Source organism: Micrasema longulum, unplaced genomic scaffold (genome assembly GCF_059751315.1).
Source record: "Micrasema longulum isolate JH-2025_06_02 unplaced genomic scaffold, ASM5975131v1 h1tg000333l, whole genome shotgun sequence".
In the NCBI taxonomy this organism is placed as follows: Eukaryota; Metazoa; Arthropoda; class Insecta; order Trichoptera; family Brachycentridae; genus Micrasema; species Micrasema longulum.
Window position 1 is genome coordinate 687998 of NW_028277537.1, and position 16543 is coordinate 704540.

At 36.7% G+C, this 16543-nt stretch overlaps 1 protein-coding gene across 1 annotated transcript; it reads right to left on the bottom strand.

Annotated features, from left to right (window-relative positions):
- Positions 1 to 1648: 1648 nt before the first annotated feature.
- Positions 1649 to 7629, bottom strand: LOC148282407 (zinc finger protein ush-like). The gene is made up of 3 exons (XM_088225143.1): positions 7443 to 7629; positions 5112 to 7348; positions 1649 to 3339 (listed from the first exon to the last, which is right to left on the bottom strand). The coding sequence occupies exons 2-3, from the start codon at positions 7308 to 7310 to the stop codon at positions 2653 to 2655; spliced, it is 2886 nt and encodes a 961-aa protein (XP_088081269.1). The 5' UTR covers positions 7311 to 7348; positions 7443 to 7629; the 3' UTR covers positions 1649 to 2652.
- Positions 7630 to 16543: the final 8914 nt, after the last annotated feature.

A 16543-nucleotide genomic window follows, 5' to 3' on the forward strand; every position in this document is an offset into this window, starting at 1 on the left:
TTATTAATCAAAATATTGGTTTATCATAAATGGTAGTTTGATAGATAATATATTTAATTTGAGTGAATTTTAGTAAATTCGAGAATAAATAATTACATCTCGCAATAGGCAAAATATTCAAGAGTAAACATGTTACGACGCTTAAAAATAGATATTATATTTTCATCGCAGATATTTTATTAATAATAAATGCAGAATAATCAGATAACTCTAGCAATGCTTTGGCTTAGAGGAAAAATGGTATTTATTTAAACTAAATGTAAATAATTAACAGCTTTTTACAGTAAAATTTATAGACTAATTATGTACAAGTTAAACCGAAACATAGCTTGGATAGAAGGATTGTTCTTTACATCTAATGGAATGTCAAGGATTGAATTAAAGACTCTAATAATCAATTTCTTCAAATCGATTACCTATAACCATAGTTTGCATACAAAATATGAGATTACCCGATATTTTAGATTGAAATAAAATACCGGGTTTGAACCAAACATGATTTTATGTACAAAGTCTCATGGATTCGGTATTTTATTTACATATAAGCAACTTGTTAGCTTGTTATATGGGTAAGAAATATAGTAAGTCACAAATATGAATTTCATAACCGAAAACGCTAAAAAAAAATTATACATAAATACCAGAAAAAACTGTCATTTTACAATTGGTATCTTTAGGTGCTGGTAGTAAAAATATTTATCGGCGGTCCTTAAAAAGTATTTTATGCGTAAATGTGTTGTTTTTGGATGTTAATTTCTGATGTTTGACGTCTAGTAATAAACAGCCAAAATAATTCACGGGACTGTGCTATTGTACTTTAGCACTGATTAGTACTTGGCAAATCATTTTTGTTACATGAAGGTAAGATGGTCAGTCTTACGCTTCAAGTACCAGCCAACGGACTGTGAAATATTCTAGTGTAAAAACACTCTTTTAAAATAAACATTTCATTTCAACCATGTCGGGAATCGAACCCGAGACCTTTTGCATGGTAGGCAAACGCATTGACGATTACACCACTTTGCAAATAATATTTCTAATAGTGTCTTCACTCACAATGAATTACCCTGAAATACACTTAAAATACTTTTCTTGGCAACCTCCGTTATGGCAAAATCAAACTTCATCCATCTTGTAACGAAATCGAGTGTTTATGTGTGTTATCGTAAATACATATTTAAAAACATTCAAATTCATTGTTGGTTACTGAATGGATCAGTCTGATTTTAAATATAATATCTCGGTTGAATTACATTCATTTAAATTTATTGTGTGATTTATATTTGGATATTTATATATTCAATCAAAAATATAATTTTACGAACCTACTGAAAATCGTGATCTTACGCCATTCTTTTATTTCATTCTAGCAAGACAAATGCGGTAAAGTTTTTTGAACGAGTTATAAATTATTTTTCAAATCAATCAAAACAAATGTAAACAAATCGTTCGGTGACATAATGACTGACTGCTTGCTTATTTCTAATAGAAACTTGTTCTTCACGTTCATGATCATTTTTCTCATTCAAGATTTCGTTATAAAACCAGAGTTATTAGTTAGGTTTATACCTATTTACTTCACACGTAAGTATGCGACATTACAACTGGTGAATATAATCGGTGATACATTTTTCTTTCAAAACTTTAATTTCGTGTACTCCTTTGTAGAAGAAGTTTTAGAATAATGACATAAACCAAGGTGGCTTTAGATGAACATAGTTATACATGTTGGTTTTACGAGATTTTGATATGAAATAAACATGCCGTGACAATAGTCAGGAATGGACTCTGAATTTGATCCAAATGTATCAAATAATCATCATCGCCATTAACAACAGCTGAACAAAGTCTTAAAATACAGTAATTATAAAATTACAGTGAAAACTCATAAAATGAAATCAGCGTTTAATTTCTAAGAAATGTAATAATCAGACATTACTCCAAGACAAACAACAACTGTATCCAGTCTATATTTACCAACAATAATGATAATCAGAATATAATAATAATTACAAACATTTTCCTTACTTTATTACGCTATAATGTAGAGTGTATACAATAATGTACGTATACTCGATAATGACTTACAGATTCAACACTTTAACCAACTATATAGCGTGTTATTATTTCTTACTCTAAAATGTATTTAAACCTAACCAAATTGATTAACAGCTTTACTAAAAAACAATAAATGCACCATACGCAATCATTTATAATCCAAAGCAGATTGTATTATGTAAACTTAATAAATGTATTAAATAACTGGCCCTTAGCAGATCCATAAGGAGATTTCTTGGAATTAAAGAAAGAGCTTAACATACTCGCAGTCCAAACTGCATATTTATGTACAATATACATACAATAAACTCACCATTCGCTGCTTCTATAAATCAACATTGCACTTTTTGGTTGTCCCAAATCAACTTACAACTAAATCGCGGATTAGATTACATTTCATGCAATGACAAAACCTTAAAGTTACGTAAATTGAAACGACTTATTTCTATGGTAGGTTATTATGCGAAAGGTGGCACATTAAAAAATTTATTTATCGTTTTATTGGTTTACATTTACCCACTTAACACAAACTACATAAGACAGTTAAGCCTGCGTATTTCTTGTATGTAGAAATGTTGTCTGATCTTGCACTATTTACAGGACCGATGCTTCGGTTGCTCTGACAGCCAGATTGTTGTTGCCGACATTTTCTCCCGTGTGACTGGAACAATAGAATTTCTTATGGGCCATGAAAGTGGACATGTACTTGAACGAGATATTGCAGGACTTGCAGTATTTCGGTCCCAGTTTGGCCGTGGCTTCCAATATATCCGCGTCTACTTCTAAAATCGGCGATTCTTTATTGTTGACCTCTTTTTTAATTTCTTTTACCTCGATGTATTCAGTTTTGATAACATCGTTGGGTTCTGTCACGTCTATGTCGGGTTCGTCGTCGAGTTCTTGTTTGATGATGACTTTGGGTCTCGGCTCGTCTTCTAGGATGGATTTGGTGATGTGTGGTTCGGTTCCGTTGAGGACGAGCGACTCTTCTCCCTCTCCTATGAGCGACAGGCCCGGGCTCTTGGCTCCGGAGCCGCTGTGGACCAACCTGGTGTGGCGCACGACGTTTCCCTTGTATGTTGAGCTGTAGTTGCAGGAGTCGCAGTAGTGCAGGCGATCCGGGCGCGGTGGGGAGGGGGTGGGTGGCGGTGGTGGGGGTAGCACCTGCCCCCCCACTACAGTCCCCACCGCACTCCCCGCTCCGGTGCTCCCGATGCTGCCGGTCTCCGAAGTAGTGCGGGATCCCTCGTCTTCTAGAATGCACGTGATGAAGTTCTCTTCCTGTAAAAGGAACTTAAATTATTGTTGGTGAACAACTCGTTTATATCATTATAAGAATAAAAATAAATTCATATTTTAGGTAATATAAAATATGTTTGCCTACGATGTGCGTCATTAGTTTTACAAAAAAAATATAGAGCAACAGATTGATGACCAAGTAGTATTTTGAAAGCTCCTAAAAAAATGTTTTTTGAACAAAGATGTTAAGAGAATTAAGTGAAATATAAGTTCCTTTATTTATTTACTGAAAATATGTGCTTCAATACACGTAAAATCCCAATATACGTGTTTAATAAAATAGATAAATAGAAGTGTAGTGTTCAATAATTGAATCTGGTTTTGCTTGCAGAAATACGTCTATATTTATATTTTACTATCAAACATCAATATTTTACAATCCACTTTGGATTTCTTTTTATGTGTTATCAATGCAATATGTTTTTATGGGTGCATTTATAGATTATGTAGGAGATAACGATTGTCGATAGAACACATAAATCTACGATAACATCTTATCGTCGATTATTATCGTTACAGTTTTGTGACTAGCGAACCTATTCATAAAAATATAATAAATTATTGATACACAATGCTTAATCCAATGACATTCATTACGCAAGTAAAAAATGCATAGCTACAAATAATGGTGATATTTACTGACATGGCATTACTACTTTTTGCTATAATTTATGCAAGTTAAAGAGTTTTTAAAGATAAAATTTTTAAAAAAAAGGTGCACATTATACATAATACACTACTCAATAATAAGTTTCTTTTCTACGTGTTTCTTTTCGTGCATAGAAGTAGATTATAAAATACTCGTATAGGTATTTAATATTGTACATTTGATTCGTTTGTAGTTTCAAATAGAATAATATTTTGCAGCTTTTTTGTTTTTCGGGTTTGAGGTCCGGTGGCTAGTGTCTCGGACTCACAGATCAAAGGACCGTGGTTCGAATCCCATTATATTCCAACTTGATTCCCATTTTCTAATAGTGGATTATTTACAACTCGTTGAAAATGGCCTTAAAAAGGATATATTTGGGTAGATTTATTTAATGATTATGAGAACGCAAATATTTATTTTTATTAAGAAAAAAATAAACACGTGCAACGTGTGCGTTGTACATAATGAACAATCGTCATTATCATTCCCTTTCCGCACCTAATGGTGCATTGGGCACTACATCGGTACACCAATCGCAGTGTACCTTGATCATTTTTGTTACATGACGGTAAGATGATCAGTCCTACGCTTCAGGTACCAGTCCAGAGGCTTTGAAATATTCTAGTGTAAAAACACCTTTTTACTCTAGAATAATATTTCCGCCAACCATGTCGGGAATCGAACCCGAGACCTCTTGCATGAAAGTTTCGCCTACCATGGTAGGCGAACGCGCTGACCACTACACCACGAGACCGACTATACATACGAAGAATAATGAATTTGTTACAGAAAACGCTTTTATTTATATCGGTTTGATTGTATTTATTTTAAATATACCAGAATCTCGCAAGGAATTAATAAAAAATAAAAAACTTTTATACATTAAAAACAGTAGGTACGTAATTCACATTTAAACGTATGAATAGTTTAGCCGAATTTTGAATTTGTTTTTTTTTTTAATTTTGTTATTAATGAACGAAAAGCAGAAAAGAAAGAAGGTGGAGTATGAACAAATTGTTCGTATTTAAAAAGGAATAGAACAATTCTACTACAATACACGATTATAATTATGAAATACCTTAAAAAGATCATAAATTAATCTTACCTGTAAATCTGCAGATCTCTTTTGGAAGTGCATCCTGATGTGTGTCCTCATCCCGCGGAGGGTGTTCCCCTTGTAGCGGCAGATGGTGCAGCGGAAGGCCTTCACCCCCGTGTGGGACTCCATGTGGCGCTGCGCCGCGCCCGCAGTGGCGCTCACCACGTCGCAGCACGGGCACCGCCAGCCCGCCGTGCCCTCCGCCCCGCACGCGTGCCCCGCTTCCAGCGCCCCCTTGCACTTGGGGCACTTCTTCCCCTCCTCCGCGCTCTTCACCTGGATCTCCGCCCTCTTCAGGCAGTAGTACGACTGGTGCGCGGTGAGGTTGTCCAGAGAGTTGAACTTGATCCCGCAAGCCGCGCATATCAGTTGCTGGTACTGCGTCACGGGGCTCGTCTTCCCGGTCGTGTTGTTGTTGGGACTGACGGGGGGACTCGCTCCCGCCTTGACCCCGTCTCCGTCTTCCCTCTGTCCTCGGGCGGAACAGTAATGCTTTTTGTGGGCCAGGTAGTTTTCGAGTTTACAAAACACGATGTTACATTCTTTGCATTTCGATACACCTTGCTTTACCAACACCTGGGGCGCAGTCTGTATACTCGGAAGCTCGGTGGCTAGTCTTAGCGCCATTTCCGTGGTAATCAACGAAGCCCCCGAGCGTAGGAATAAGGGGTGTATCGGTGTCGAAATCGGAAAAGGCATCATCGAGCTGGTGACCGACACTGGAGTTTTACATTTCGGACTTAGGCGAACACTTTCGTCAGAGTTTGATTTCGGCGTTGAATTGGTTCGTTTTGGGCTATTACTGCGAGACTCTTGGTATTTTCGTTTCGGAGATTCTCTCGAGTCGGGCGAACCTCCTTGTCTAGGTGAAGGAGTCAGCGGTGGGGATCCCGGCAGCGAAGGTGCGCAAACGATTTGTTCCGGCGTTATGGCGTGCTGTAATCGGTTTTCTTTTTCTTGTTCGTCCAACTCCACAACCGTGGTATTTCTGCGCTCCGGAGATCGTCTTATACTTAAATCTAATGGTATTGACGGATCTCTATTCATTTGAGAATCTCTAGTCTTATTTATTGACTTTAACACTTCGGAGGGCGTACACGGTAGAGGTGGCCTGTGGGACGGAGTGAATGCGTGGGACATCGGTTGAATAGTTCCGTTTGGCATTAAAAAGCACGGCGTGTCTGGATTAGGCAAACCCGGTACAGTCGACCCTGAAAGAACACTGGCACCTCTGAAAAGTGAATATGGCACTATGAGAATAGGGTTGGTCGGCAAGGCTAGAAGAGGTTGTTGCCCGGTATTACCCGAGGTGGGAGACGGAGGTGATTTGCAAGCTTCGTTGGGGGAAGGCGGTGCCGAACCGGATGTGCAAGATGAACCACTTTTGACCGTAACTGAAGGTGTCACAGACGTTCCCGAATTGGGAGTAGATTTCACAACTTGGCGCGTACTGCAGTAATGCATTTTGTGAGCTCGAAATGTCTTAGTAGAGTTGAATCTAATATCACAATCTGTGCAGTATCGATCTTGCACGAGCTGTATGGGCGGGGAAGACAACTCGGGGTTTTCTCTTATATCACCATTGGAAGCTGTCGAACTCGGTAAAGATGGAGGGCTCGGAGATATCGAATGCATTCTCATGTGTCTATTGAGGCTGACTTTTTTATCGGCACTGTAAGAACAATGGGTACATGTGTATTGCTTTCCAGTTCTCAATGACTTATTGGGTCCATCGGATGTCGATTCATCGTTGGATATTCCTATCGAGCTTCCTCCATCGGCTCCGGATACTTTGCCATCTTCTTCGACGGACGGTTTTGGCACTCTGTGCGTGCAGTAGTACGTCTGATGCGCCTCGAGGGTACTCAAAGAAGAAAACCGAATTCCGCAAGGGGTGCACATGTACAGGGGCACTGTCAGTTGCCGGACAGCGGACTCCGGCGGGTCCGGGGGAGGTCGCGGAGCCGAGGGGGGCTGTCCGTCTACCGAGAATGGCAGAGGAAAGAGACCCGCGGCGAGGGCAGACTGTAGAGCCGGAGGCAGAGAAGCCATGTACTCCGCCGCTGTGGTGGGCGGCGGGGGCGGCGGTGGCGGGGTGCGCTCCGGCCCGGGGGTGGAGGAGCCGCGCGCGGGATCTGTGGCGAGGCTGGTGTTGAGCCTCAGTCGAGGAAGTGGAGGACTGACTGCACTCACTTCGGCTGGCATTGCTGCTTCGCCTTCGTTTCCCCATTCCTCGTCTTCACCTGAAATAAACAAATATTAATTTATAACATTTTTCGCTTCTACGTAATTATAATATACGTATGTTGCCTATAATATTAAAAAGCGCGAACTAACGACAATATCTCAGTATAAGGAGCTCCGCGCCGCATTCGAGATTGTTGTCTGCTCGGGCAGTGGCGCGACTGCGTATGGTGAACCATCTAGCTCTAGCTTTCAGTCCTAAATCGGCACTCGGCACTCGGTACGCGGTATGCGAGTGCGCGAGTCTCGCTGCTCGCCGTCAGACTACTCCCTACCCACTGCGGCAACAAATGCGATATTTCTAATTACCATCACTATCGGCCGCTCTCGGCCTAATCTACAATAATAAACAGCAATTATTCATATCAGCACGAGCCTTCCGAAGTAAGCTCGATACACTATCGCGTACTCAGTAACCGAGGCCGGCCTGCTTCTAATATTATAATATACGTATAAATACCCGATCCCCGGCGCAGATAGTCGATCTGAGTATTAGGAATTAATAAGGCTGGATGGGAGTTTTTAGTGTTGGCAGATAGGGATCTTTAATTAGAACGGGAATGCGAGATGGCGCGCCCTGGCGGAGATAAAGATCGACGCTATCATTGTATGGGTTACAGCCCCAAATGTTGCCCGCGTAGGCTGTGAAGGATGTTGTCCGCGTCCGCACCCGCATCCGCACTCGTGCCCGAATTCAAAGTGAAGGAATGATGGTTATATGTCGATAAAACGTATTTATTGTGTTGCCATTTTTAAAAGCGGTGGCTTGTGAGAGATATCCGAATAATTTCTAAAAGGAAAAATAAATGACGTAGTTCTATTAATCGAAATAGATACGTATGTGTTTTTACTTATTGTAAAGGTATGTAATCATCGCGTCCAAATTAATTGCAAATTGCCAAAACTATACGATTAAAAAACTAATTGTACGGAGCGTCCGTCAAAGATAATTTTCTGTTTGTGTTAGTAACTTATTTTGCTTTACTGCATAATTATTTAAATTGAAATAAAATTCGAACTGAAGGATAAGTTTAAGAATCAAAACGATAGGAATATAATGCAATTGGTTTAACTGATTTTGACGATGTCTGGAAAAAACTAGATTATTTGTATTTGTCATTGATAAAAAAATTAACATAAAATAATTATTCCCCGTTTTCATCGTTTTGTTACGTTGGGTTTATTCAGTGTCCACAGAGGGCCTTCAGGCCTTTCTATCGGCTGCTCCTGTGCATCTTCTTTTGTGAGGTTACTGCCCCGAAGTTCTGACATAAACTGTTGACGAACTGTCTTATAGAGTCAAGTTTATAAAGTCATGATTGTTCAAACGTCCATAAAATAAAATTAAAAAATCTCTACCAAAAATTAAAAAATCATTTTTTTTATTTAAAAACTTTGCTGGTCTGTTTTTAAACTGTATTTAAAAAAAAAAGTTATTATATCATTGTCGACTGTTTGTTTCTTTAAAATAAATAAATATATTTGAAACGTGTTTAATGGTTCCTGACGAAGTAAGATACTTAAATTTTTCATAGAAATCATTGTTTGATTCCTATGAACTAGTGACGCCGTTCAAAGTAGTTAATTTTTATAAAAATATTTTTAAATATTTTTTTCGTAGATTTTGACGAAACTTTGCCATATAATTGAATGCTTTGATTTTTTGAGCGCGTAAGAAAATATTTTTTGTGTACAATTTCCCTTAGGGCTAAAGTTCCTCTATGAAAACCTAAAAAATATGTAACATGTATTTTTTAAAATACGATATTATTTTTTAATTTTATTTATTTATTTTACACTTTAAATTCATATACAATTTATAAACATATAAGGACCGGGCATATTGCCTTAAGGCAATTTCTTCCTACCTACCCAAACCGTTCAGTTTCAGAAAATTATAAGTACATGTCATATTTTAACAGAATCTTATAATTTGATAAAACATTTCAAACAAAAATTAACTAAAAAATTTACACTTATAATTTCATAAAAAGTTAAAAACAAACATGAACGAAAAAAAATACACTATACTATGAAGAGAGGAGGGGAGAGGTGATAAGATGGAAAGAAGGAGACAGGAAAAACTCAAACATAAACTATCTAAAGATAGTGACATTTCAATCTTGATTTAAAATGTAAATAAAGAAGGGGCGCCTCTAACATTAGTGGGTAGATTATTCCACAATCGAGCAGCTACTACTGTGAAAGAGGAGGCGAGAAAATTAGAGCGGTGAAGGGATATTAAAGGGTTCTCTAGTTACTAGAGCGAAGAGATAGTCCATGTAGCGATAGAGGTTGAAAGAGCTCTCTCAGACAAACTGGCGAAGTGGGATTATTCAAAATATTGTGAAGAGGCGATAGAATGTGAATGTTTCTTCTATGCCTGATACTGAGCCAGTGTAGTTGCGTGCGGTAATCGGTTATGAGGTCAAATTTGCGAAGATTAAAGATATAACGAGAACAAACATTCTGCGATCGTTCCAACTTATCAAGCAGTTCAGAATTAGCATCTGGGTTACAAATGTTTGCATAACAAATAGCAGATGTCTGCATAACAAATAGCTCTTAAGGTTTACGTAAAAAAAAAAAAAGATTTTTTTTATTTTTTAAAAATAAGGTAAGAGAAACACACGGGAACATTAAAATAACAATCATTCGACCTCTAAGACACGTAATGACTCTGTATAAGTCACATTTCCATATATCTCAACTCACTAAGACCAGATTCTGATAGTCAATGACTCGCACAAGGGCGCGGGCGGTCTGTGTAGGAAGTAGGAAGCCATTTACATACATATTTCTCTTTGCTTAGGGGTTAAAATACTCAGATAAATAGCATGTTTTAGAAAATGAATCACAACAATCAAAATAACATTAAAATTAGGTGATAAATTCTCTTGTAAATTATAAATTTAATTACTTCATACAGTTCAGCCAATGGCGGCGAAGTTCAGTCGTTCAGTGCCACGGAAAATAGGATACACAAAATGTTTGTATCCTATTTTCCAATGCGCGGTAAAAATTAGAGCATTGAATTCTACGGCGAAGTTTCTTGAAAATGTATGTTTAAAAAAAAAAAAAAAAAACGCACTACTTTGAACGACGTTACTAATTCTTCCAAATCAACCAATGATAGTGTTGTGATATATTTCCGGTTTACGGGAATCAGCAGAACTCACCGAAGAGAACTTGGGGCGTCACACGCGGAGTATTTTCAGAATTCCAAAACTTTAAAAAATCATAGCGCCGATAATGCGATACATTTTTTAAAAAAGTGGCTTAGTTTGATAGTCAATTAACAAATAAAAAAACCACTGAACTTCCTCGTGGGACTTCAAGTACGGCAGGCGAATGTGCCAACCACTACACTACTAGGCGGGCTTATCCCCAGTCGATTTCCTTTTTCAGGATTTTCACCTGAGTAGTCATCGAGTCAGAAACACTCGCTTAGGATCCTGGTTCTATTCAGCTATTTTATAATATTTTATGTCTACTGAAATACACGTTTTAAGTACTGATAAAATAAAGCGTTGTTCCAAAAATATTTCTAGATAACTAAACCCTCTACTTAATTATATAATTTCCATTTCCTGCGGTTCGTTTAAGAATCTCTGCCAATGCGGAGGGTATATCACTGTCACAGGACGAGAGCCTTAATTGAGACATCAGGCTTTGTGACTTGTTGCACTACTCCCCCCCGCCGCCGCCACCCTTCCTACATCAACAACCACCACCGGCTTACGACCGTACAATGTATAATACACACACATACATACTTCCTCGTGTGAATGTGTGTTGGATATCTCGATCCATTCGCACACAACACACCTCATTAGTTTCAGAATCATTCAATGATTTTATTTTACATGTACACTGCATTTACGTTTTTATAATACGACAAAACAACTCCATCATAATTTTTGTTTTATAAGTAAACGGAAAAAATATTTGCGAACTTAATTCGAGGAAAATAACTCATTTCATTATTAATCTTTCACTAAATATAAATTCAGGTATATTGAATATCGGCGCTGATATTTACATTAAAAATGCAATCCATATATTTTTTATTATTATAGAAATTAAAAAGTAAAGATACTCAAATCCACAAATTTGAAATAACCGGTGACAGCAATTCATCGCTTTTGCGACATATTCGAGACAGGTGTCATTATTATAAAATTAAATATGTTGATTCATAAACATAAGGATAGAGAATTCAACATTATATAATAGAAATAGAATTTAGTTATTGTTGTCTAAAATATTTGTTCCTTAAGTGTTACTGGGTGAATACATCTTTAAAAAATGTATCAGTGTTAATTACAAGGTTTTCAAAGTGGTATCAATAATTTTCATAAATATTCCGTGTTTATACATTTTATGAAACCATGCAAACGAAATATTCTAATTTGTAAAATGTTTTTTTTAAGGGAATACAAATTTATTCAAATAGGTGTGAAGGTTTTCACGATCACTGTTATCAACATGTTTCTTTTTTGGGTGACACCGTGTGTGTTGGATTTGTTTCGACGTTTCGGCAACCATTGCAGGAGCCATCTGACGAATCCGCAATAGCGGAACACTTTATTGACACTGGACATTTTTTCGCCATCGAACCGAAAATTTTACAATAATAAAAGAGGCAATCGAAATACACAGACACCCAAATAACATAAACAAAGACGACGGGCTGAAATTAAACCCAACATGGTTCCCAGCACTACATACTACAAAAATGAATAGAAATGTGCCTACTGCCGACTGCGACACGGTACAAATTACTAGTACTTAAACACATACTTTTTTATATTAAACACTCAGTTTACCCTGATTATGGCTCCTGCAATGGTAGCTGAAACGTCGGAACAAATCCAACACACACGGTATCACCCAAAAAATAAACATACAATTTTTTTTATTTGTTCTTTATGAACAATTTATGAAGTCCCGTGCCGAAGGAGACATTTTAAATAATTTTGAAGCATGCTTTATTAAACATAATAAAAACATATTTGGCCTGATCCACTCATCAATCCGTGCGCATTTCACCTCCATTATCCATTTCTTAATAGCGATTTTATAGTGGTAGTATTTACTAATTGTCCTTACGTACAATAGAAGTAGATTGAACGCTTTAATGCAGAAGTAGAGCGATCCTCTTTGGCCGTAAGTTTTGTTAATTTTTTATTGCTTTTGCAGCATCAGGATGGAATGTCTAGTAACTCTACTAATTGTGTTTGGTGTCATGGGAGGTATTGAATAATTTTTGTATCTGTCGAGGAAGATTGAAATATGACATTTCGTTAGTGTTGCCAGGGTAGTATTTTTTTAACCCTACTTTGCTCATCTAATGAAAATTGCACCTCAGATTAAACAACGCCGTGGTGGACATTTGACCGACATTATCTTTAAAACATAAAATATTATTTAACATGATATGAAAATATCCGTTTTATGTAAAACAAAAAAAATGTTTTCTTTTTTAAGTTCATTAATTCAATTACTCTTATTAAATGACCCTTTACTTATCTACTCTGTTGAGTCAATCAATGTTTCCGCGTGCACAATAAAATTTTAGGAAAATTGACAAATTTCTTTATTTTTTTACCTTACATTTGTGTTATGATTATATATTTTTCCCATCTGGCAACATGACGCGGCGACTTCACGAACACGCGCGGCGAATGTGGGGGGATTTTTGGACACACTCCGATGTATTTAAATATGATTCTACGCTCTTTCTGGACTATTCTTAATTCTATGATAGCCGATAAAATAATTGAAATAATAGAACTATTGAAACCATACAGAGTCTTAGACAAACAAAACACCTCATTTATCTCTCTCTCCATCTTCCAATTTGCCAGCAAGTCTGCACCGCGCTGGAGGGGGTAAGTCAACAGGAGGACGAGGAAGCGAGAAGGTGAGGCGGATAGCTACAGGTAGATGGCACCGGAGCCCGCAAATGAAGATGTAGCGAGGAGGGTATAATAAGGTCCTCATGAACTCTGTGATATAGAATCGCGCATTCAACCAATGCTCTGGGCTGGGCAGCTCTGTATCTCCACACTGCAGGGAGTTCATGCTTTCCTGGGATTGTTTTATTCCTTTAATTGGTTCTGGTGTTCTGATGCTATTGATAAACTCATATATCCCACGATTCTATAACACTCGCAACATCCGCACTTCTGCTAAGCACAATCTCTGAGTCAAATTATTTATTCATTAAAACAATACGTAAGTGCCAAATTTAACTGACTTTTGATATAAAGGAATACACCCAAATGTATTTACTTATACGAGACATGCCTACAATCATCAATAAATAAAAATGAAATAAATGTTTTACTTAATTATTTTTCCAATTGATTTTTAAAAATAAATATTAATGAAGTAAAAAGGCTGAGCTACAAAAAGTTAGAAAAACTTTTTTTACAGATATGTTATATATTAATTCATATATAAACTTGTAATAACCAGCTTTTAACCAATATTTTTTACAATATTTGAGTTTGTCCAAATGTTCGTAGACAAAAGACTGGATTTCACCACCTCGGCAGTCATTAAGATTAACAAATTACAACAGGAGAATACCTCAAATAAGGGAATATGGAAGTCTAGGCATGTACAGGGTTTATGACCTGTCATTGGCTGGTTTAAAGAAATATGGATGTTCAAACATAGGCAAAATGGTGAATGTTACACAGTGTGTAAAGTGGCCACTTAAACCAGCCAATGACAGGTCATAAGCCCTGTAAATGCCTAGACTTCGATATTCCCTTATTTAAGGTATTCTCCGTCCCTGTTGTAGTTTGTTAATCTTAATGACTCCCGAAGGGCTGAAATCCAGTATTTTGTCTACAAACATTTGGACAAATTCAAATATTGTAAAAATACATTTGTCTTTATATGTTTATTTCGTTGTCAGCCCTATAGAATAAAGCTCGATTGTATTAAGCTCGCTGCAGCAGTATGAGGAGATATCACCCCACACAATCTAAGCTCAACTAAATGTAGTCAAATGAATACGTTTAACTCTATCATCTCCTTCACGTGTCTGCTCTCCTGGTCGGTGGCGCCTGGGAATACGTCTGGCAAGTCGAACAGAATCCGAATTAACTCGTCCATCGTTTGATTAACCCAGTCATTCAAATTAATAAGATAAAACGCGCGTAAAATGTAAAAGAGATGAGATTAATATGTCCATTTTACGTAACGGGACTCGCTTATCATCTGCTGCAAACTATTGAAAACGAGAAACTCAATTATTGTGCCAGGCTGAAGAAAAGGAAAGCGCGAAATCGAGATTAATACGAAATCCAGTAGAGGTCCGGTCTCTGCAGTGCCTATCAATCCATCGGAACAATATTCTCTTCGCCGGTTCGCGGGAATCTTCTCGGCCATCTGATTTACTGCTCTACGCCATTTTATTTTTCGATTTGCCGATTTCCAGCCAATCTGCCATCTGACCGCCATTTTGAATTCTCCGCCACACACGGATTATCAAAATGTTTTAAGAAGTTTAAACACCCACGGCTTCACGACCGAAAAATGAAAAACTGCAATATCCAACCAAAGAAGAAATAGGATTGACATGATGAATTTAAATGTATGTAAACTGTACAAGAATACTGAAAAAAAACATTCGAATACTTCTGTATCACTTTAAAAAGCAGTTAAAAGACATTAGTTTTAGGTTAATTAGATATGTAACTGACTTACGTTAGTGCGACTGGTTCAAGTCACAGATTAGCTCTATTTTAAAGCTCACATACTTTTTGATAATATTTAAAGGTTTCTTATACATGTTTAAGTAATTAAATTAATCATCACTTCGATTCTTCGTAGGGGTAGAGAATGAGAAATGAACGTAAATTTTCCATATTTGTTACACTCGAGAATTTATTGACCCATATGATACTGTCTTTACCATCTTCTGTATCTACTCGTATCTAAATTTGCCTATTTCTTATTTTAAGCCATTTTGTGACGTCCATTTGCTTAATATGCTCAAACTATAATACAATATATTTTTGTATGTATGAATCGAGCATTATCGATAAGAAAAATTTAAGTTAAAAGCTCTATTAACTGGAACGCTTCGGGTTAAGTTTCACTTCGTTCTAGAAACGTAATCAAAACATTACTTAGTTGTTCTGAACGTGAAAGAGTTGAGCGGACGGACGGACGTGCGATACCATCAAATTAGTATGAAGGGACAAAATAACAATTGAAAAGCGACTTGGCCGAGGCCTGAGGCGAACGCCCACTGGTGATCTGTATCTCGCCAAGAATCTGCATACTCCAACCCGCACCACCTGAGACAAACCACACATCCAAACCAGTATACCATCGTCACAACACAACCAGATATATGTTCATGTGATGATGGCTATATTGCTATGCTCATTAGAATACTAAATTAATTCACCTAACTAGTGAAATGATATTGCTGTGCTCAATTGTTGCAATGATTATTTTCATTTATTTATTGATTTGGCGTTTATTTTGTGGAACTCTGTATTTACAATTTAAACATAAAAATCAAACACTAATTTGAGTCTACTGAACAGACGAATCAATCGTCACAGAAATGCTTGTATTTATATTGTAAAAATAAAATAAAGTGTTCAGGAGACTCAAATCAGTGTTTGATTTTTATATGTATATATTTATTTCCCCCTGTGCGGATTTCATAAGCTTTTTTGAGTATCTAATGAGTAATTTGGAGTAATCTCCCGAGATTTTCAGAACTTATTTGCTAGTATGTCGTTTTTAAAAATATATATATATATATATATATATTACCAAAGCTCCGCTATTCCAATTCTGAATAACCAACATAAATTATCAATTATTTTTAAACATTTTAGACATAATTACGAATTAGATTTTTTCCTTCAGCTGTTATATTTTATATCATACTGTAAATTATTGTCACAGAGTGTTACGAGTATTTCACAATTTTATTGATATTTACTCCATCAATATGTTTGTGTGAGGATATCTCATTCTGTCAGCTTAATCCTACAGTAAATGCAAATATTGCTTGCTGAGCTCATGTTTGTAATCTTTGTCTGAAAACTGATTTAACGAGAATAATCTTAAAATACACTTCCATATACAATGTAAAAGAGTAGATTCATTAATGAACAAATATCTGAAATTTATAAGAGAAAAACAAAACGAAT

What these genes read in the sequence shown, in the direction of transcription:
- LOC148282407 (XM_088225143.1), bottom strand. Translation starts at nt 7,310, where the DNA reads ATGCCAGCCGAAGTGAGTGCAGTCAGTCCTCCACTTCCTCGACTGAGG. An exon ending in AGAGATCTGCAGATTTACAG is followed by an intron (nt 3,340 to 5,111) that starts GTAAGATTAATT and finishes TTCCTTTTACAG; the next exon opens with GAAGAGAACTTCATCACGTG.